This window comes from Danio rerio, chromosome 14 (assembly GCF_049306965.1).
Source record: "Danio rerio strain Tuebingen ecotype United States chromosome 14, GRCz12tu, whole genome shotgun sequence".
In the NCBI taxonomy this organism is placed as follows: domain Eukaryota; kingdom Metazoa; phylum Chordata; class Actinopteri; order Cypriniformes; family Danionidae; genus Danio; species Danio rerio.
In genome coordinates, this window is record NC_133189.1 from 54,581,372 (window position 1) to 54,606,554 (window position 25,183).

At 35.2% G+C, this 25,183-nt stretch overlaps 1 protein-coding gene across 4 annotated transcripts in view; it reads left to right on the forward strand.

The window, feature by feature from the left end:
• The first annotated feature begins 16,816 nt into the window (after positions 1 to 16,816).
• tspan17 (tetraspanin 17) overlaps positions 16,817 to 25,183 on the forward strand; it is a 63,420-nt gene continuing 55,053 nt past the window's right edge. For 3 of the 4 annotated variants that reach the window (XM_073921196.1, XM_073921197.1, XM_073921198.1), the window contains exon 1: positions 16,817 to 17,288. In XM_073921196.1, coding sequence (XP_073777297.1) covers positions 17,181 to 17,288 — 108 coding nt within the window. In that variant the 5' untranslated portion in view covers positions 16,817 to 17,180. 4 annotated transcript variants of the gene reach the window in all.

Genomic DNA, 25,183 nt, shown 5'->3' on the forward strand with positions numbered 1-25,183 from the left:
CCGAGCGCGATTGGTGGATTCACATATGCCAAACGAACCACGCTAATTGAGCAAATGAGGCAGGTTCTGAAACAAAAGTCTATGTGTGAAAGCACCCTTAGATTTAGCCTACTGCTAAAACTGCAGTCTTCAGTGTCACATGATCCTTCGTAAATCTTTCTGGATTAATTTTTTTTTTCATATTGAAATCAGTCGGCACTTTTAAAAATACAACATTTTGAAGCATTCAAAACTAAGTTGTATTTATTGTTTGGGTGAACTAACCCTTTAGGCTGAATTTATTTGTTCAAATGTTTTGGGTCAGGACAACTCTGGAACGAGTAGCTTCAAAAGATGTACTGTTAAAAGAAAAACTCATTGTTAAAAAACTACAGTCTTCAAAATCATATGATTATTCAGAATTATATTTGATCAGTCAGGGGTGCGTTTCCTAAATTCATCGTTAGCCAACTAAGGTTGCAAGTTCCATCGTTACAAACATAGTTCATTGATTTGGCGTTTCCCAAATCCGTTGTTCCAACAAGCATTCGCAACTACATGCTTTCAACTACACCGCTGGAGCTGTAGTTAGAAACATAGTTCCTGGCTGTGTTTTACTCCCGCTTATCCCCCCATATGCCCTATTCATTTAGAACACTCTAACATTCAAAGTTGGAATTATTAAAAATGAAAAAGCATTAAGCTCATTTCTCTCCGGTGTAATTTGCTTTCAAACTATTTTTTCAGTTCAGTTTTAGCGATCTGTAATGTTTACAATTGTGCTCCCTTCACAGTGCACTTTGAAAACATTGAGGTCATTTGAAACACGCTCGTGGCTCATGGTGAAATCTATAGGTGGCCTATTATTTAAAAGCGTAATTTATGTTATGTCTCCCAAGCTTGTGAAAACAAACAGCATACATTAATGCTTTTTATTTATAGTAGGTTATTTATTAAGTATCTGTACTGTATATGACCTGGGCCTGTTGGTAAGAACATTTCTGCAATGGTTTGCATGTCAAATTGTAAAAGTAGACTTTAAAAAATAAATAAATAAATATATATATAAAAAATAAAAATGAATAGATAAATAAATAAATAAATAATAAACAATGTCCTACTTAATAAAAATAATAGTAATGTCATCATTAATATTATTATTAATTTAGTATTTTTTTTCATTTCCTAATGAATAATAAATATTGTATTTCATTAATTAATAAATCTCCTCATAATTAATTTAATTCATATGATTTATACACGATATAAATGTGTGAATACATGTTTGCTTTTGTAAGTTGCTTTATGTTTTAGAATAGAATATGTAATGTTCTCAATAGTATTAGTAAAGGAAACACAGACCCTATATGTGCCGTTTACATATATTTCAGTTAATATGGAGTGCATGTTTTTACCAAATCTAATTTTGGATTATATTTTTAAATGCATGTGTGTGTACAACAATATATTTTGCACAAAGAAATGATGGGGTTCTACTCTAAAGAAGTTGTTACTCCACCCCGTTTAGAGCGTCATTATGGGCGCTTTACGTTATAACTAACGTGGTTCAAACTATGGATCTGTGACAGAGACGCTATGGGTTTTGGGAAACACTCGTCAATACATCATTCTTTTTTTCCAAATGGTGCATCGTACTATGGTAGTTCAGCCGCGAGTTACCTCGTTGTTTGGGAAACGCACCCCAGAACAGGAAGAATTCAGGAAAGAATAGGTCAAAGGGTTAGTTCACCCAACTAACTGTTTAAAAACTCCAGACTTCATTGTTGCGGGATTCTTCAGAAATCTTTCTGGGATGGTTATTTTAATCATTATCCATATTGAAAACGTTTTTTATTGTTTTTGGATCCATCTGAAGTTCAAAAGAACAGAATCCTGACTGTATTGTCGTTCAGTTCCATCCACAGCTCTCATCTACACAGCTGTCTGTAACCTAATGAAGAAAGTGTTGGATGTGGACTCGGAAAGGTTTACCAAAAAACTCTGATGATGCTTTTTACCAAAGAAAAAAATGTCAAAGCAGTATTAATAAATAACCTTGTTTTGTAAATGCCTACAGTTATGTGAAAAACGTCTGGACACTTTATTAAATTACAAGTTTTACATATCAGGACATTAAAAAAGGATCTGATCTTTTACGCCCTCTTCACACGGGGCGTCAATGCTTCCCATTCACTTTAAATGGATGACGTCAGGCGTTGCCAAACTGCATTGTGGATCCGTCAGCGCCGCTTCAGAGGCATTGCTCGCTGCAGAAGTTGGGACTAGCTCAACTTTTCAAGCGCCGACGGAAGCGTCAGCCAATCAGATCACTGTATGCAAATACACCAGCTAGACAGTGGACTATTGCTGACTGAATTTCATTGGCTGACGCTTCTATAACGATCACAGCTGCCCCAACTTCAGACACGCCCTCAGTCAAGCGTTGACGCTGAAGCCCCGTGTGAATGGGGCGTGAGACTCAGACTCAACTTTATCATCCCGTTTAGGGAAACAAAAATTGCAGCAAGATGTCGTAACACAGGCGAAGTTCCATGTGCATATTAACAAAATATTACCACACAACATACAATACATCATTTTGTATTCTCCCTCCCCTTTAGACTCATTTAATGACCTAATGGCCACTTTTATAAAAGAATTTCTAGTTCTATTTATCCTGCAAACGACGTCCTGATGGCAGCAGCTGAAATACAAAGTATAATGGGTGCTCCGGGGTGCATAGGATACCCTGAGCTCTCTTTAAAACACAATTATGCTAAATTACCATTGGACCAGTTTGGTTAAAAACCAATGATCTTGCCTGCCACCTTCACCAGGCTACTCAACCTTATTTGAGTTCTTATTTGACACATTCAGATAACCGTACCAAGCTACAATGCAGAAAGTTAAAACTAATTCAATAAATTATTTGGCTTAACTTTAGGAAAAATCAAGTCTCAATATAGAACATGAATACAAATTGGTCAGAGAGGGCTAATCCAACCCATAGCTTTTCTATCTTTAGTTCAATACATAATAAAACAGTGTGAGATGCCATGTGATGCTGTTTTGAAGGGATAATTCACCCCAACATTAAATTTGACTCACTATTTACTCACCATCAAGTGTTTTCAAACCTTTATGGGTTCCTTTCTTCTGTTGAACACAAAAGACGATATTTTGAAGGATGCTGAAAACCGGTAACCTGATTTCCAGGAAAAACGAATACTATAGAAGTCAATGATTACAGGTTTTCAACATTCTTCAAAATATCTTCTTTTGTGTTCAACAGAATAAAAACAACAATGCAAACACATATTAAAGAAGAGTTCACACTAACTGATGATTGATTATAAAGCTTTTTTGGCATGCTGTCCCGGGAGAGAGCACTGAGCTCATGAGATCTTCGAGCCTTGGGCTCCCTCCTATTTGCAGAGCAAGAGGGGAGTTTGAGCTCAGGTAGATCGCGATGAACTCCCCCAGCTTATTTCTGGCTAAATGACGAATATGGATGGCTGAGGAGAAGTGTACTCGCTAAGAGCTTGGCTATGGGATCAATTTTGTGAATGCTTAATTCACTTAGGTTGCGTGTTTTTGGACTGTGGGAGGAAACCGGAGACCCGGGGAAAACCCACATGAGCATGGGGAGAATGAGCAAACTCCACACACAAATGTCATCTGGTTTAGTAAGGACTTAAACCGGAGACGTTCACTGACGTTCTTGCTGTGAGGCAACAGTGCTAAACACTGGGCTGCCGTGACGCACATCTGGAAATGATGGGGAGTTGGGGTTGGTAGGGGGTTGGGTGGGGTCTTCAAGACGAAGATACTGAGATAAGAAAACTCTGGTTAATTGTAGTGAGTAAGGAATCATCTGACTGGAGAATCAATCATGAGCTGATGAGGGAACAGCTGAGAACAATCAATATCACATGATCCTCTTGAAATTAGTATATAAATAAACTTCACATCATGAGATGGGATAGTTAACCCCAAAATTAAAATTGACTCACTATTTCTCTCCCCCAAGTGGCTACAAACCTTTATTAGTTTCAAGAGTTTACACTTAGATAATGATTGACTATTTTAGCAGGTGCTGTCCCGGGAGAGAACCCTGAACTTGGTGATAGAAGAGTCCAAGGCTCCCGCCTGTTCAGTGAGTGTTAGGAGGGTTACAAGATCAGGTAGTTCTCGAGAGCTTCCCAAAATAAAAATAAAAAAGACTGCAAGCCACGAAAGTGTGAACGTACAGTGTTAGGTGCTTGGGACTTCATTTTGTGTTATAGGTCTTTAGACTGTGGGAGGAAACCAGAGTACCCAGGGAATGCCATGCAAACATGGGGAGAGCAGATCAACTCTGCACAGAAAGTGCAGACTGGTTCAACTAGTATTTGAACCAATGACCTTCTGAGCCGCCGTGTCGCACAAAACGAAGATGAGGAATGAAGTTTAGGCTGGATATTTATGCTAAATTTGAAATGATCCGATTGGCTAGCTAATGATTAGCGATAGGGACCAGATCCAGTCAATCCTATCCATGCTGCTCTCGAAATTAGTTTGTGAAACTTCACTTCTTTCCTCTGTTGAACACAAAATAAGATATTTTGTAGAATGCTGTAAAAAACCATTGTCTTCCAGGAAAAAAAAAAGAATACTATGGAGGTCAATGTTTGCCAGTTTTCAACATTCTTCAAAATATCTCCTTTTGTGTCCAACAGAAAAAAATAAACACCTCAAACAGGTTTTGAACAAGTAAATAGTGAGTAAAATGATGATAGAATTTTCATTTTTGCGTGCACTATCCCTTTAAGACCTGCTAATTGTTATTCTATGATGTCCTGATAGAGAAAATCCATGCAATTCAATAGGGTGTCTATACTTTTTCACATGACCGTATATGAATATAAAAGGGACTGACCCCTTTTTTTGCTTTTTGTACAGTGTGTTTTTGACAATGTGTGAGAGTATGGGATGTGATGACACTCGTAGGACGACTCAAGTCAGTCTTGGAAGGAACTAATTGTGCTTAATTCTGATTGCGAGTCCATTTTGGTGTATAGACAGAACGACACAGCCAGGTTTTCGAGGTATGAGAGAGAAGGGAAATTCTCTGTGATACATATTAAAGGAAGATGCTAGAGATTTGAAATGCAATGCGGTTTCTTTATTAGTTCAATACTGCACTGTAAAACATATCTGTTCATTAATAACAGCCGTCGTATTTTGTGATGCACAAGTGTTTTCTTCATGTGAATTGCATTATGGGGTGTTGATCTCTGTTCTGACGAATTTTGGTGTTGAAATTTCAACTCTACAGTTTAACAACATAACTTTTATTGACATTTTAGTAATGTATAATATATATATATATATATATATATATATATATATATATATATATATATATATATATATATATATATATATATATATATATATATATATATATATATATATAATATATAGAAAAATAAGTGTGTAAAATAACAGAAAATGGGCTGCCAGTTTATTACAAGCAGTGGTGTAAAGTAACTAATTACAAACACTCAAATGACGGTAATAGAGTAGTTTTTCTCAGGAATTGTAATTTACTAAGTAGTTTTTAAAAATGTCTACTTCTACTTTCCCTCGAGTACATTTTTAGTGCAATATCTGTACTTTTACTCCAGTACTTTCCTTCAACCTGCAGTCACTAATTTATTTTTAAAGTAGAGCTACTTTATTCTTGTCTGTGGATTAGAAAAATCAGTCCTGTAACTCCCGTCCAATCAAACCACACTTAGAAGGTAAATTGCATCATTACGAACTACTTCAAGACATGTGCACTTTACATTGCAGCAAACAGTTTGGAAGCTTTAAAAGTGTCCAAGAAGATGTTCAAAATCTTTACACGCATTGACCCAGAGAATGTTTAGACCAGGGATGCCCAAACACAGTCCTGGAGGGCCGATGTCCTGCAGATTTTAGCTCCAACTTGCCTCAACACACCTGCACGGATGTTTCTAGAAAGCTTAGTATGAGATTGATTAGCTAGCCCAGGTGTGTCTGATTGAGATTGGAACTAAACTTTGCAGGAAACCGGTCCTCCAGGGCTGACTATGGGCACCCCTGGTTTAGATGCATGTCACTGATGAAAAGATGATGGATGTTTACTGTATGATGACTGAAATGGCCTTAAACACCCAGCAGACACAAAACATCAACCTGCCATCAGATTGAAATTGTACCCTAATGTCGTGGAGACGCTGCATTTTGTTTGGAAATGAACATCGGGTTGACATCAGAACTCAACGTCAGCCCAATGTCAATGTCCAACCTAAAACCAACCAAATATCAACGTCTAATGATGTAACAGCTTGACGTTGTGTGGACGTTACCACTATGACGTCTATCAGACGTTAAATTTTGGTTGCCATACCTGATAAATAAATGTCAGTATTTGACGTCAATAGGATGTTAGTTTAAGTTGTCGCCTCGACATTGGATTTTGGTCACTTTCTAACAACCTAAAATCAACCAAATATCAACATCATTTGACGTCATTATTGGACATCAAAATAATGTTGTCCTTAGATGCTGGCTAGACTAGATTTTGGTCACCTGACATCACAACCTAAATCTAACCTAATAATAACCTTTTATGACGTTGTGTGCCTGCTGGACAATAGCTAAATGCACTACAGAATGTTACGTTTACACACATCCACAAATTACATGTAAATGCATCAGCTTTTAACAGCATAATACTCACTAGTCATGAGTAAGCCCACAAAAAATCTGCGCGCACAACATTCCGCAGATTTTCCGCAGATTTCTGCAGATTTTAAGCCCATTATTAATTCTGTTTATTTGCTTGAGTAAATATGTAAATCAGAATTCATTCAGTTTTTATCTGTAATTTATTACTTTTTGTTTCATATATTAAGGTTCTAGTTATGAAACTCCACTGGATACTCCCAAAATAATTCCGCAGAAATCCGCAGATTTTTACCAAAATTCTCAGCAGAAATAGCAAAAAAACGTATGCAAATTCCGTCTGGCCCTGCTCATGAGTACTTTTAAAAGGGCTACTTTTTACTCCTACTTTGAGTAATATTCACAACAGATACTTTTCCTCTACTCGCACTACATTTTTAGGCAAGTAATGCTACTTTTACTTGAGTCCGATTTTTCAGTACTCTTTCCACCACTGATTACAAGGTTTTGTAGCGTAATATACAACGCCAACCCAGACAATATAGCGCTGCAAACTATAAAAATGTCAATAAAAGTCAATTTTTTCAACCTTTTCATAGTTAAAAGTTGTTGGAAGAAAGATCAAGCTGCCACAATGGAATTCAAAAGCAGAAATAAAAATATGAATAAAAAAAATATGGAAAACTGATAATTTATGGATGTTTTTTACAGTGTGACTGACATTCATGACATGACTGAAATAAAATATGTGGTCTGATGCACAACAAAGGGGAAATATAGAGCATTAGGATGTCCATACTGTATGTTTTCACCCCATATGAGGAAATACTATAGTAAATACTGCAGTGTTTTTGAACTATATCATGGTTATACTGTGAATTTTACAGTATTAACTAGTTGTAATTGAATGCTACAGCATACTGTAATATTAACCAGTAAGCTTCATTTCATTTTTCATATTTAACAGCAACAACTGCAATAATGATGAGTCATTCATACATCTTTATCCTTAGACTCAGTCCCTTTATTCATCAGGGGTCACCACAGCAGAATGAACCGATAACTTATCCAGTTTTACACAGCTGCAAGCCACACACTCCTACACTACGGCCAACTTAGCTTATTCAATTCCCCTATGGCGCATGTGTTTGGACTGTGGGGGAAATCGGAGCACCCGGAGGAAACCCACACCAACACGGGGAGAACATGCAAACTCCACACAGAAATGCCAACTGGTCCAGCCGGGACTCAAACCAGCAATCTTCATCGCTTACCACTGAGCCACCGTTTACCACAACATAGTAATTCAAATACTGCTTCAAAAGCACTGTAGTATTTACTCTTGGTCACTACAGTATTGTCAGATGTAGGAACAACAGATTGATCTGAATGCCACTGTTCATTAATGCACCTTTGCTTAGTTTGCTATTGTCATACCAAGCTCGCATACAGTATATGCTTTAAAAGGGACTGATTGGTGATGCAGTGCTCTGTTGGTACACTATAGTTGATTTTGTAGACATTTCACATATATTTCAAGGTTTATCATGTATTAAAAAGCTCCATTAAACAGACTGCGTTACACCTGACTGATATACAGTTGAAGATAGGATTATCAGCCCTCCTGTGAAATTAGAATTTTTAAATATTTTTAAGATACTACTGTTCAGCTTAAAGAGCTATTTAAAGTTTTATTTAGGTTAATTAGGTTAACTATGTAAGTTATTATTAACATGCAGTGTTATTATTAATAATTATTGTTATTATTATTAATATTACTACTACTATAATAAAAACAAAAATTATTTGTTTTGTTTTGTGTTTCTTTTTTTGTTTTGTTTTTTGTCATTTTTTTTACATTTTATTTTTTATTTATTTTTTGTTTTGTTTTTATACTTTATTTATGTTTTGTTTTATTTTTGCTTATTTTATTTAATTTATTTTTTTATTTAATTTTTTTATTTTGTTGTGCTTTGTTTTATTTTGTTTTGTTTTTTGTTTTTTATATTTTATTATTATTATTTTTAGTTTTTTTGTTTTTTTACATTTTATTTTTTATTTAATTAGATTTTTTTGTTTTGTTTTATTTTATTTTGTTTTTTTATATTTTATTTTATTTTATTTTTTGTGTTTTTTTATTTTGTTTTGTTTTTTACATTTTTTTTTTTTTTTAATTTAATTCGATTTTTTTTTCTCGAACCAGTGACCTTGCTGCGAGGTGATTGTGCTACCCACTGGGCCACTGTGACGCACTTTTGTTTTATTTATTTATTTATTTTTATTTAATTATTTTGTTTTGTTTTGCTTTGTTTTATTTTGTTTTGTCAAACCTATCAAAAATAAGACTTTCTTTAAACGATATAATGTAACAAGAAACAGTATTAATAACAATAATTAATAATAATAATAAGCTCCATTAAACAGTACTTGTAAAATATTTAATACAATTTTATTGAATTTTATTTTTTTATTTATTTAATTCAATTTTACATTATTTTTCAAAGCAACAAAATATACGTTTTTTCAAATAATAAATAAAAATAAATAAGTAAATAAATGTGTGTGTGTACTGTATATATATATATATATATATATATATATATATATATATATATATATATATATATATATATATATATGTGTATTGTATGTATATGTATTTATTTACTTATTTATTTTTTTATTTATTATTTGAAAAAACGTATATTTTGTTCTTTGCTCCATTAAACAGCACTTGTAAAACATTTTAAAAAAAGAGTTACATTTTCACGGGAGGGTGCATCTTTTTCAACCGTATTTCTCACATGCAGGGCACAACGTATACTGTGTAGTAAAGGTAACACACACTTGTTTATATCATGCATTTACTGTTCTGTAATTACATCTGAGCTGATTATATTATCCTGCACACAAATACTGGATCAGCAGCACACTCGAGTCGCGCATCAGCAGATTTCTGAGCATATGAGCAGTTTTGATTGACAGGGACATCAGCTGTAAAGTGACTCTGCACTTGAGAAATAATCTTATCGCTTTCAAAGATGCTTTACAGCCCCTGACTGCGTGTGTGTGCAGCTTTTGGTTTGGATTGTTGGAGATGTTGTGCATGATTCAATTTCCGTATGCATTTTCTTTAAGTTTGATATCATGTCTGAATATCCAGCTGCAATATTCTCTCTCTCTCTCTCTCTCTCTCTCTCTCTCTCTCTCTCTCTCTCTCTCTCTCTCTCTGTTCAGTTGTTTTTAAATTATGTCAATAAACACAAATAAATAATTTCATCTTCTGATGTAAAGCTCTCCGTTTCTTGATTATTTTTGTCACTGAATTTACAAACACAAACTGTGCAACACTTTTTTTCATGCACCTCATTCATTCATTCATCACTTCCTTCAGCTTAGTCACTTTTTTAATCTGGGGTCGCCACAACGGAATGAACCGCCAACTTATCCAGCATATGTTTTGCCCAGCGAATGCCCTTCCAGCTGTAACCCAGTACAGGGAAACACACTCATTCACACACACACATACAATTCGACCAATATAGCTCATCCAATTTCCCAATAGCACATGTGTTTTGGACTTGTGGGGGAAACCGGAGCACCCGGATGAAACCTATGCCAACACAGGGAGAACATGCAAACTCCACACAGAAATACCAAATGGCCCAGCTGGGACTCGAACCAGAGACCTTCTTGCTGTGAGGCGACTGTGCTAACCACTGAGCCACCGTGTCACCTTTTTTGGTTTAATGCAGGGGTGTAAACTTTATTTATTTATTTTATTTATTTATTTATTTATTTATTTTTTTGTTGTGCTTTGTTTTATTTTATTTTTTTTTTGTTTTTTTTGTTTTTATATATTTTATTATTTATTTTTTATTTAATTTTTTGTTTGTCTTTTACATTTTATTTTTTAACTTAATTAGATTTTTTTGTTTTGTTTTATTTTATTTTGTTTTTTTATATTTTATTTTTAATTTTATTTAATTTTATTTTTTGTTTTATTTTATTTTGTTTTGTTTTTTTATATTTTATATTTTATTTTATTTAATTATATATTTTTTCTCTAACCAATGACCTTGCTGTGAGGTGATTGTGCTACACACTGAGCCACCGTGTCAACTTTTTTGGTTTAATGCAGGGCTGTCCAAACTTGGTCCTGGAGGGCGGGTGTCCTGCTGAGTTTAGCTCCAACTTGCTTCAACACACCTGCCAGGAAGTTTCTAGTGCAGGTGTGACCAACCCTGTTCCTGGAGATCGACCTTCCTTCAGATTTCAGTTGCAACCCATATCAAACACACCTGCCTGTAATTATCAAGTGCTGTTCAGGTTCTAATTAATTGGTTCAGGTGTGTTTGATCAAGGTTGGAGATGAACTATGCAGGAAGGTAGATCTCACAGGGTTAAGCACCACTGCTCTAGTGTATCTGGCAAGAGCTTGATTAGCTTATACAAGAGTGTTTGATTAGGGTTGAAGCCAGTGGTGTAAAGTAACTAATTAGAAATACTAAAATGACTGTAATTGATTAGTTTTTATCAGAAATTGTAATTTGCTGCGTAATTTTATAGATGTGTACTTTTACTTTTCCTTAAGTACATTTTTAGTGCAGTATCTGTACTTTTACTCCACTACTTTTCTTCAACCTGCAGTCATTACTTTCTTGTCTATGGGGATTAGAAAATTCAGTCCTCTAATTCTTGTTTAATCAAATCACACATATGATTGGATGTTGTGAGCAGGTTACTTTTTTCTGTAACTTGGTGGCAACCAGTACAGCGAAGAGACAGTAAAATGGCGGCAACATCAAGTTATGAGGCTAACGTCTTAGAAGCAGACATTTATGTGGATACAACACAACGAAAAAAAGGAAGTGAGGAGTTTGCCATCAGTTTGGCAAGTCAGTCACCTTTTGTTAAATCATTGAGAACGGCAATAAAATACCTGCACATTTTCACACTCCATAACAATTTAAATTCTGTCAATATACATTTATTTACATTTTTTAAATATTTAAATTCTAAATTCACAGACATTATTTTTGACACATTATTAAAAATGTGTGTTATTAACTTCTTTAAAAAAATTTTTTAGTGGGGCCAGTGAATATTCTGGCAGGGCAAGTGAAAATCTGAACTACTGGCCCGACCTAGCCAGTCAAAAAAATCCTTAGCGTCGAACCATGTGTTTTGAAGCATTAAAAGTGTCCAAGAAGATGTTCAAAATCTTTACACGCATCGACCCAGAGACTGTTTTGAAAAGGGATGCCCAAACTCAGTCCTGGAGGGCCGATGTCCTGCAGATTTTAGCTCCAACTTGCCTCAACACACCTGCAAGGATGTTAAAGCTTAGTATGAGATTGATTAGCTAGCCCAGGTGTGTCTGATTGGGATTGGAACTAAACTTTGCAGGAAACCGGTCCTCCAGGGCCGAGTATGGGCACCCCTGGTTTAGATGCATGTCACTGATGAGAAGATGATGGATGTTTAATGTATGATGACCGAAATGGCCTTAAACACCCAGCAGACACAAGACGTCAACCTGCCATCAGATTGAAATTGTACCCTAACGTCGTGGAGACACTGCATTTTGTTTGGAAATGAAATCGTGTTGACATCAGAACTCAACGTCAGCCCAATGTCAATGTCCAACCTAAAACCAACCAAATATCAACGTCTAATGATGTTACAGCTTGATGTTGTGTGGACGTTACCACTATGACGTCTATCAGACGTTGAATTTTAGTTGCCATAACTGATGAATAAATGTCAGTATTTGACATCAATAGGATTGTTGTTGACTCCACGTTGGATTTTGGTCACTTTCTAACAACCTAAAATTAACTAAATATCAACGTCATTTGTTGTTGTTATTGGATGTCAACATAATGTTGTCATTAGATGCTGGCTAGACATTGGCTGCGTCCGAAACCACCTACTACTCAGTAGCATTTGAATTTAAACGTACTACTCAGCTGTTAGAAAGGTGCGTTCTATACAGTATGAATGATAAAAGTATGATTGGAATTCAGAGGTACTACATCCGCCATTTTGTCATGGTCATGTGACCTACCTGCGTCAGTTGCGTCGCTTTACTTCCATTCATGAATTCTCTCGCGGGGCATCATGGGATAGTGCAGCGTGCATGGGATGCACACCAGAATCTGGCCGGAAGTAGTAAGTCATCCGGGTACTTCTCGCATACAGATTTTCGAATTCTATGAATTCGGATATACTACTCGGCTCGCATACTGATTTTAGCGTACTATATAGTATTGAAGTATGCGGTTTCGGACGGAGCTATTGAATTTTGGTCACCTGACATCACAACCTAAATCTAACCTAATATTAACGTCTTATGACGTTGTGTGCTGGGCAATAACTAAATGCACTACAGAATGTTACGTTTACACACAAACATACACAAATTACATGTAAACGCATCAGCTTTCTACAGCGTAATACTCACTACTCATGAGTACTTTTAAAAGGGCTACTTTTTACTCCTACTTTGAGTAATATTTACAACAGATACTTTTACTCTACTCGCACTACATTTTTAGGCAAGTAATTGCACTTTAACTTGAGTATGCTTTTTCAGTACTCTTTCCACCACTGGTTGGAGCTAAACTCTCCAGTACACCGGCCCTCCAGGACCGAGTGTGTACACCCCTGGTTTAATGGAAAGGAAACTTCAAGTGATGAAACAGTATGTGATTTTTTTTTTTTTATTCACACTTTGTGATTTTGTGTCTGTAAATCACTGTTAAAAGTACAATAAGCTACATGTTTATATTCTGAATGTGGAATATAATATTGTTAAAAAATGTATCTCTACTCCCGTTGACGTGGGTTTCCTCCGGTTTCACTTACAAGCCAAACACATGCACTATAGGGGAATTGGGTAGGCTAAATTGGCCGTAGTGTATGTGTGTGACTGAGTGTGTGTATGGGTGTTTCCCGGTGATGGGTTGCAGCTGGAAGGGCATCTGCAGCATAAAACATGTGCTGGATTAATAAAGGGACAAAGCCGAAAAGAAAACAAATGAATGAATGAAAATGTATCTTTATCAATATCAATATTGTCATTATTGATAGTTTTCATTTTTTAACATCAACAAATATATTAATATTTGTATTAATATTAACAATTCATATTTATTATTGTGTTTGTAGATTACAAATACAATAAAGGTATACTGTATATATGCACTGCGTCACAGTGGTGCAGTGGGTAGCATGATCACCTCACAGCAAGAAGGTTGCTGGTTCGAGTCCAGACTGGGCCAGTTAGTGTTTGTGAGTGGAGTTTGCATGTTCTCCTCATGTTGGTGTGGGTTTCCTCCGGGAGCTCTGGCTTCCCCCACAATCCAAACGTATGCGCTACAGGGGAATTGAATAAACTAAAAGTGTTTCCTAGTACTGGGTTGCAGTTGGAAGGGCATCCGCTGTGCTAGATAAGTTGGCGGTTCATTCCACTGTGGTGACCCCTTATGATGTAGGGACTAAGCCAAAAAAAAAAAAAAAAAACTGAGTGAATGAATAAATAATAATAATAATAATAATATTTCTTAGTACTGGGTTGCAGTTGGAAGGGCGTCCGCTGTGCTCGTTAAGTTGGCGGTTCATTCCACTGTGGTGACTCCTGATGATGTAGGGACTAAGCCAAAAAAAAAACTGAGTGAATGAATAAATAATAATAATAATAATAATAATATTTCCTAGCGCTGGGTTGCAGTTGGAAGGGCATCCGCTGTGCTAGATAAGTTGGCGGTTCATTCCACTGTGGTGACCCCTGATGATGTAGGGACTAAGCCAAAAAAAAAAAAAAAACTGAGTGAATGAATAAATAATAATAATAATAATAATAATAATAATAATAATAATAATAATAATAATAATAATAATAATAATATTTCCTAGCACTGGGTTGCAGTTGGAAGGGCATCCGCTGTGCTCGTTAAGTTGGCGGTTCATTCCACTGTGGTGACTCCTGATGATGTAGGGACTAAGCCAAAAAAAAAAAAAAACTGAGTGAATGAATAAATAATAATAATAATAATATTTCCTAGCACTGGGTTGCAGTTGGAAGGGCATCCGCTGTGCTAGATAAGTTGGCGGTTCATTCCACTGTGGTGACCCCTGATGATGTAGGGACTAAGCCAAAAAAAAAAAAAAAACTGAGTGAATGAATAAATGAATAAATAATAATATTAATAATAATATTTCCCAGTGGTGGGTTACAGCTGGAAGGGCATCTGCTGTGTAAAAAACGTGCTGGATAAGTTGGTGGTTCATTCCGCTGCGGCAACCCCAGATTAATAAAGGGACTAAGCCGAAAAGAAAATGAATGAATTAATAATAATAATAATAAATATTATTATCATTGGCCGACACAGTGGTGCAGTGGCTAGCATGATCACCTCACAGCAAGAAGGTTGCTGGTTCGAGCCTTGGCTAGAGCAGTTGGCATTTCTTTGTGGAGTTTGCATGTTCTCCTCGTGTTGGTGTAGGTTTCCTCCACAAGTCCAAAGACATGGTACAGGTGAATTGGTTATGCTAAAATTGATCGCAGTGTATGAGTGTTTGTTTCCCATGATGGGTTGTTTCTGGAAGGGCTTCGTAAAACATATGCTGGATAAGTTGGTGGTTCATTCTACTGTGTCGACCCCAGATTAATAAAGGGTCTAAGCCGAAAAGAAAATGAATGAATTATTATTATTAATATTATCATTATTATTATTATTGTTGTTGTTATTATTTTCCTTTTTTGACCCATAATTCAGTCAGTACATACAGTTTTTAAGTGCATTTAGTTAAGTCTGTAAATTGAAGTATTGTATTCATACTATGATTTAAAAAATCTAGCGCCTGGTCAATAGCGCCACCTATAGGATTAAAATGGTTAACAATGTTTTTTAGCTGCCTTAAATCACTGCAGAGGATGAATACATCCATGGTGTGCGTTCAAACTATCAAATCAAATATTAATGAATGGCGAATACATACGATTAGGCTACTTATTGAATAAAACAGATGCAATCTAACATAGCTACAACTGATAAAGACCACATCTGTGCAGACATTACACAAGCTTTTCACATCACAACCTTTAAGAAAAACATTTTTAATCTAAAAAAAATTTTATTATTTGGAAATAATGATAGATTTGAGTTCATTCAAAAGCACTGCAAGAATAGTCCCGACTGACGTCATGGTACAGTTTGTTCCCTTGTACAAAAAACAAGTTTTTTCGTGACGAAGCAAAAACGAGATGTAAAATATCCGTAAATTAATCTCAGCTTTCAGGGGCGTGTTTATATTATGTTTCGATCATTTTATCATGTTTAAACAGTAACATGTTTATATTCTCTACAGACAGCAGCAGTGCGGCAGAGATGCTGCATGTCAGTACAGCTCCACCGGCAGCAACAAGCGACCATCAATAACAACAATAACCGGAAATCACAAAGTAAAAGCACCCCTCCGCTGTCGAGTGATTTGTGAGTAATATCTATTCAGTAGTCAACATTTGAAGTGGATCCTTAATCAAGATGGTTCTTAAACAATTGAACAACAACCATACTTATCTTAGGACAATCTTGAAAAACTTTTCGATGTCGATTACTGCATGTCAGTATTTTCCAAAACCAATAAACAACAAAAAATGTTAAATAAATTTGTATTAATTTACACACAAGTTATTGGATATTCAAAATGCAGCCTCTTTTTGCGGGGTGAAAATTATTACAGAGTTAAGCAAGATACTAACAGTAATTGTAAGGATTACATTTTTATTTACAGTATAAACTAAATATATTCACAAAAAAAAAATCTTTGAAATTTAATTTTTAATTTAACAAAAAACGACCTAGTCAGATCTCGCCCCTAAATTACTTAAAATTCTTCTTAAAATAATACATATTAAATATTAATGAACAAATACATCCATATTAAATTACAAAATATAAAATAATAAACTGTTTGTACCATTGTAGCATTTAAAAACCTCAAAAAAGTCCAGGATATTTGGCGAATTAAGCGGATTCTGAATGAAACGTTGAGTATTTGTCAGCTAAATAAATCAGGACTTTTATTTTGGCAGCACGTTCAGTTGACAGTGCGCTCGTGCACTGATCGCGGTGTCGCGCTTCTCTGCACTCGCTGAATTGTTTGATAGCAGTGGATTGTTTTCTTCGGGACGTCCAAAACAAGGCTAAAATATCCAACACATCTTATGACAGCAATCCAAATCAAGCGGGGATTTTCAGGAGGGACCCGGGGCTTTAATTTCCCCACCCATTTAACCCCTCAGCCGTTGACTATATGATCAAAACGGAGGAATTCTGCTGTGAGGAAAAGCGCTTGTTGATGGTGCATTGTTGTGGTTTGCGATGTGTCGCTGGCTCGCAGCCTTCTCGGCTAAAATATAGACAAATGAATCGTTTTCGGCTCGTATTTCTGCCGATTGGTGTAGTTTTTCGGAGCTGATCGTGGATTTGACACAAATGAATCGTGGCCTGGACAAAATGAGCAGAAAACAGCATCACTTTAAAGGAGCAGAGGTCAGCTGCTGTGTCAAATACTTCTTATTTGGGTTCAACATCATATTTTGGGTAAGTTTGGCGTTTAATTGCTTTGTATTGTGACTGTTGAACTTTTATTAACTGCCTATGTTATCTGTTTATTATGTGTTTCCATCTAACCACTTCGGTATTGAAAAACAAGTTAGGCTGGATAAAATGTTCATTACATGTCGTCGAGTATGCAAGTGTTTGTATGAGATATTTCGGATGCAATTTTCTCTCTAAATGTGAAGTGATATGATGTGTTATAACTTTATTGTCAAACTTAGTGTTATAAAAGAACAATTTCAGATCTTTTACACACTTTGAAAGCAGACAAGACCCTTTAACACACACAGACAACAAACAAACAAAAAAACAAGACATATTTCCCATACATAGACAAAAAACAAGGCTTAATTCACATACAAAGACAAAAAACAAGACTTAAATCACATACAAAGACAAAAAACAAGACTTAAATCACATACAAAGACACAAAACAAGACGTAATTCACATACATATACAAAAAACAAGACTTAATTTACATACATAGACAAAAAACAAGACTTAATTGGCATAAAATGACAAAAAACAAGACTTAATTCACATAAATTGACAAAAAACAAGACTTAATTCGCATAAAATGACTAAAAACAAGACTTAATTCGCATATATAGACAAAAAACAAGACCTAATTCACATACATAGACAAATAACATGACATAATTCACATACATATACAAAAACAAGACTTAATTCACATACATGGATAAAAAACAAGACCTAATTCACATACATGGATAAAAAACAAGACGTAATTCACATACATAGACAAAAAAACAAGACTGAATTCGCATATATAGACAAAAAACAAGACCTAATTTGCATATATAGACAAAAAAACAAGACTTAATTCACATACATAGACAAAAAACAAGACTTAATTCACATAAAATGACAAAAAACAAGACTTAATTAGCATAAAATGACAAAAAACAAGACTTAATTCGCATATATAGACAAAAAACAAGACCTAATTCACATACATAGACAAATAACAAGACCTAATTCACATACATAGACAAATAACATGACATAATTCACATACATAGACAAATAACATGACATAATTCACATACATAGACAAATAACATGACATAATTCACATACATATACAAAAACAAGACTTAATTCACATACATAGACAAAAAAACACGGCATAATGCATACACATAGACCAAAAAAGAAAAAGCAAGACATAATTCAGATACACAGTCAAAGTAAAAACAAACAAATTAAACAAGACATCATTGTTTTGTATTCACACACAATCCAGGTATATAATCATAATATAATCATCACTTTCCCAAGGGAATGGATTAATGTTGGATTTCACAGTACCTTTTCAGGTCTGAAGAATACATCCCATTGAGAAGCCTGGGGAGATCAGGGTAAATAGGATTATCCAGGTCTCATTTGTTGAGCGAGCTTGGGTCAATTCACAGATTACGTCACAGCATTCACCTTTTACGTTTTTATGCGGCATGCTTTAGAAAAACACATTTTTCTTGTTATTGTTGTGATTTGGAGCTAAACTGATTGCATGAGATCTGTCATGGAGGTGTTGATTGTAATGCAAAATGACAATGTGAGTTCTTTCATCTGTTGATCAGGATGTTGTTGTTTTGTACAGTTTCATGAGACTACATATACTTTTATTAGTTCTCCCCCAAAAATAACATCTATTTACTAGGGCTGTGCAATTAATCGCAATCACAAAAAATCGCAACTTAGGCACACGCAATTTCTAAATCGCTATAGGCTGCAATTTTTATCTATTAATTTTATTTAGAATTTTATTCAGAATATGTTCCTGTGCGCATGATATTAATATGTTAACCAATCAGAGCTGACGTAGCACACCGGGCAAATATAGCTATTATGTTAACCAGCTCACTCTGCGCATGACGAAGTTGAGTGGGAGAACCGAATAGGCGAGCAGGAGGAAAGAGCATAAAATATGGATGCAGGTCAAAATAAAAATGATTTGGTGCCAAGGAGAAATTAGGCGACAGTCATTTTGGAGTATTTTGGATTCAGGAGAGAGGATGTGTCACAGAGCAAGGCTTAAGACTTGTGATATGATTATTCAATGAACCTACAAGAGCACATGTCACTCTGCTGCTCATCCGTTTGCACTGGCTGCCAGTTGCTGCTCGCATCAAATTCAAAGCTCTGATGTTTGCTTACAAAGCGACTTCTGGCTTTGCTCCTTCTTATCTGCTCTTACTTCTGCAGATCTATGTGTCCTCCAGAAACTTGCGTTCTGTGAATAAACGTCGCCTCATGGTTCAATCCCAAAGAGGGAAGAAATCTCTTTCCCGAACGCTCGCGTTCAATCTGCCCAGTTGGTGGAATGAACTCCCTAACTGCATCAGAACAGCAGAGTCACTCGCTGTTTTCAAGAAATGACTAAAAACTCAACTATTTAGTCTCCACTTCACTTCCTAATCTGCAATTGACTCTCTGGATATACCACTAACTGTACCAAAAAAAAAATAAAAATACTTATACTTTCCTTCTTAGACTTTACAGACCTGAAACTTGCCTATAGCACTTATTCATTGTTGCTCTTATAGTTGTGTAAATTGCTTCCTTGTCCTCATTTGTAAGTCACTATGGATAAAAGCCATATGGATTACAAAATGTAAATGTAAATTATTCCAACAAAACGGAGCAATACTACAAATCTGATCCAACACTTAAAACAGTGTCATAAAAAACTGCATGATCAATGCATCTCGACAAAGTCCATCGAAACAAACAAAAGCACACATCAAAGCCAGCCCAAACAGACTAAACTAGTATCCATTGTTCAAGCGTTTGCAAGCCCCGTGCCTTATTGGAAAGGGTCAAAACGGCACAGAAATTACTGACTCAATAGTTTTGTTATGCACTTCTTGTGCACTGAATTCATTTAGAATGTATGTAGCTTGTTTGAAAAAGTTGCCAAAATCGCAAATAAAATTGCAATCGCAATTTTCGTTTGTAAAATCGCAATATGATTATTTTGTTCATATTGCACAGCCCTATTTACCTTTTACTCACTCAACTGGTTCTAAATGGTTATGTATTTCCTTTTTCTGTTGAACACAAAACAAGATATTCTGAAGAATGTTGGATAAAAAGCAGCCGTTGACACCTGTTGTAGGAACAAAACAAATCTGTCAATAACTTTTTTTTTCCCCAACATTCTTCAAAATATCTGCTTTTGTGTTCAGCAGAAGAAAGAAACTCAAAACTGATTTGGATCAAATGGAGGATGAGTAAATGATGACAGAATTTTAATGACTGTGTGAACTGCCCTTTTGAGGATATAAAAATAATTTCTTAATTGTGTTATTATGTGTTAATTGCCATGCCATTTCAAACCCATAAATTATATTTCTTTTATATCCAATTAAAGAAGCTGTGTTTATTGTAGATTTTTTCCACATAATCACAGTTTATACTGACCACGCTGTCAAGCTACTAAAAACACTTTTATAAAAAAGCAGTCTGTATGATTTATGCAGGACAATTACATGTTAACGTGTTTATTCGTTTTGACCATTCGTTTACATGACAACTGGGGTCCGTTCTTCGTACCTCGCTTAAATGATCTAAGATGATTTGGCAGATCCTGGATCTTTTAATCTTGATAACTGATCTCTCGCTAATTTGGTTCATCAAACAAGATCGCGAATCAGATTAAAATGTCTGGATGAACTGATCTGAGATCGCTGTGTGTGTTGTGAAGGACTGATCTATTGATCCTCGAAATCATGATCAGCAATGCAACGATTGGCAGTACAGCAGCGTAATGAAATCATCTAATTAATATTCAGTTATTCATGTGAGCTAAATTACGTAAAATTTATAGTCAACGGTTTGTTAAATATGATACGCAATAACTTTACACCTTGTTGTGGGCTGCATGCTTGGCCCTTTCATGTGTCAAGAGCAGTTCATTTAGTTTTACAGTTAGAGCGGATTTTCCTTATTATAGTAGCCTTAGTAGTATCATTGTAGCTGTTTTTTTAATCTGTGTAAAGAATAACTGGATGTTTACTAAAGATTTTGATATTGGTGAAGGTGACTGAAACTTTTATGAAGCATCAAAGCACCATCATATTAACTGTCAAAACATGTTTATGACTGCATAAATGTATTATTGCTTTTAAAAAAGTCAAATCTTGTGCACGTCTATTATCATATACACAAATTGTACTAAAGCGATCTAAAAAGTTCATATCAATAAGTTTTCTCTTTGCACCACCAGGTGGCAGTCTTTGTACTTTCATTTCGGGGGTGCAGATTGCACAAGTTTTATTAATATAAATATATAATATATTTAACTTTATATAGTTAAAAAATATCTACTATTTTCCCAATTATATGTAACTACTACTGTAATAAAATATCAGAATTCGGTACAAACTTTCAGTATTTACTTTTCTTGAACTGACCCCATCTAATCCTGTTTATATGACAAACCTGCTCCCGACCAGGTTTGAGCTAACAGAACTGTTGCAATGACAACAATTCTCGGATCAGTTTTAAAGAACGAAATGATCCTGGATTGTGTCAAATCGTCAATAACCAAATCCAGCTAATTGAGTAATCCACATGTGAAGAACGCACCCCTTCATTTTAGGCGATTGAAAAGGCAAACCTTTGAAAACGGCTTGCAAAAATGGTAGTTCTGGAAAATCATCACAAGGAAATATATATATAATTAAATAAAAAATATATATATATATTTAATACAGGCCTGGGGAATATGGCAAAAAAATCTATTTTTTTTTCATAAAGTTTGACTGATTCACGATTTCGATTTTTTGTTTATTTATTTATTTTTATTTTTTTTTACGGTTTAACTAGTCAACTTAAAACATTACAACAACATGACAGAAGTAACATTCTCTTATAACTAACTTGAAAAACTATCTGGTTAAGGAACATTGTATTTTTAATGGCCATGCCATACATAAATTGGTCAACAAGATGTAAATAAATGTAAAACAAATTCAAAAGTTAAATGTTGTTGCAGAAGATTTGAATAAAATATCAAAGTCAATATTGTGCATTTTGAATTAAACAATAAATACTCCTGTTCTGAATATATAGTGAGAAAATACCCATTTCAACCAAGGTAAACATTACATCAGTCAACTCAAAAAGTTAAGCGAATATACAACAGTAAAAAAAATAATAACAAATTAAAAAAACAACACTTTGTTTGCATCGAGCAAACATAAAGCATGTTGTTGAGAAGTCACATGTAGCTGTTCTTTACAGGTTTCTTGAGAGGAAGACCAACCTGTCTACTGATGAGGCTTTAGAGATGCTCTGTGATAGGTTATAATGTTTCCACCCGCACTAACCGGTTGCAGGAATAAAGGGGTATTTTTTGCAAGTTTTGCTGAGCCTGAGAAAGATTGGCTGTCAGCTCGGCTTTGACTTTGTGTTCTTCTGATTGAATGACAGGTTGTAAAGCTGCTGCCTTTTTCTTAAAAAGATACAGTGGAAGTAAAGGACTGAACACAGAAACTGTAAAGCCTAATTTAACCCAATCCGTGAAGTTTTGAACGTATGGCAGGAGCAAATACAAGCACCAGATGTGTGTCTAATATAAAATAATATATTTATTCTATTTTTCTTTTTTCCCCCTTTTATATACCGATCATTTGATGCGCTTTGCACCACTCTGTATTACGCTGCCTGACTGCCTGTCTGGGTTTCAACTAGGTCCGCTAATGACATCATGGGGGTGGGTAATTTCAATTTTCACTGCTACAGCTGTTCAAACCAAACTAAGATCAGCGCGGTTTAAACTAAGATTGGCGCGGTTTTTCACATGGCAGGTTTTTATGTCCTTCATACATGTTGAGAGATCGAGCTTATCGACTTGATAAGGGAATATGTCTTGGCAGTCCACACAGACGTGACTTAGTAAAGCGTGAAGTCATGTAGGATTTTACTTGTTGCATTAGTCTGAATGTAAATCCCCTCGTCAGGCAGCGCTGGAGTAGCGTGAGAGAGTGGACCAAAGCGCATTTGATGCAAAGGTATTAACAAAAGAAAAATACACAACTTTGTTGTTGTGTACAACAACATACATGCGATGCATGCCCACAACTTCATGCATTGGGTTAAATTAGGCTGTCCAGTCTTTGTTTTCAGTCCGTCACTACCATGATTGAAACCAAGTCAGGCAGAGTAATACAGAGAGTGGACAAAAGCGCATTGGTGCAATTATAATGTATCTAATATTTTTATTAAAAAAATTACGATACCTTGATTTAATAAAAAATGTAATCGTCTTAAAACGTAAATACGAATTAATCGAAAAAATCGCCCAGCCCTAGTTTAATGCATAATATATATTTAATATGTAGCTGTGAAGATCAGTCAATTCGTCAGTGAATCGCTTGTTTCTCAGCTTATAAACACACCATCTGATCTTCATGGCTTTAAAATGCTCCATTGTCTCGTTATCTGTGTTTACATTCAGTAAAGATGGGTGAGTTCAGTGAACTTCACAGTCAATCACAGTAATTTCTGTTGAGCACGTGAACACAATGGCCAATCAATTAAGAACAAACTCAAATGTTCGTGGGAAATGAAGGTTTTTTAAATTTTAGCATCGATTGGTACCAAATTCCAGTAGTGTAACAACTATGCTCCGATCGATCAGCCGAATATCGATATCGGCCGATGGTTATATTTAAAGACTCGATTGGTACTCTATAATCTTGCCTATCTCATAAACTGATCACAAATGTTTGTTTATGAGTTTACAAGCAGAGGAAGACGCATATGTGCTCCCGTATATTATGCATAGCATATAGCAGCCACAACACGTGACGTGAGGAGGTAAATGATGTGTGGAGATGTGAAGACTCAATGTGCTCACATCACAATAGCTAATATATACATGCACTGTAAAAAAAAAGTTGATTTTAAACTTAATATAATAAGGCACACAGCTTTTTGAGTTAACTCAACAAACAGGGTCTGAAGACCAGTCAACTCAAAATATTTAGTTGAATTCCTTGTTTTCCCAACAAGATATTTTTGTTTGCTGAACAAAAATGATCATGTTTACTGAACAAGATTTTTTTTTGTTTACTGAACAAAATAAGACAAACTGATCCATTGTGCATTCACTAATATTTTTTAGGATTCAAATGAAATACACAAGAAAAGTCAATTAACTTTTAATTTTTTTTTAAAAAGCTTATACTCCTGGAAGCTGAAATCAACGCTCTACTTAATGTTGTAGCTGAATTAAACACATTTATTTTATTTTTAGATGTATTTCACACTAAACCAAATCTGATTATTCGAGTTTACATGCATATTAAAATGTTTTGTCATAAATATTTTTATTTATTTTTTAATCTTGAATTTTCTGAACAATTTGGTTTTGCTGAAAAAAGTATTGTGTTTTCAAAACAATTTTACTATGAAAAAATATGACAGATAAGTACATTTTGGTTCTCCCAAATCTTTCCCTCAAGTCTCTCCTAAGTCTTAAATATGTTTCTCCATTACATCATTATTAAAAAGCCGATCTTTCCACTACGGTTTTAATGTGATATATTGTGAGATTAAAGGAAGCACTTGGAGTGGGAAGCTTCCATGAGTCACTCCTGAGGTGAACAACAGATCGCCTGGAGCCTGATTCTGTTCAGCTTCTTGGTGTCGTAAATCTCAGCTCGGTCTCCTTTCAATTGTTACTATTGAATGGGGTAGAGAAGACCCTTCTGGTAGGCGTGCTGGTAATTGGTGCCCCCTCACGCTTTAATGTCGTCCCGTCTGAAATGTTAACCTTGCATAATGATCCGCTGCCCCTAGAACAGCCTGCCCTCCTACTGCTATTGTTCCCACGTTATTG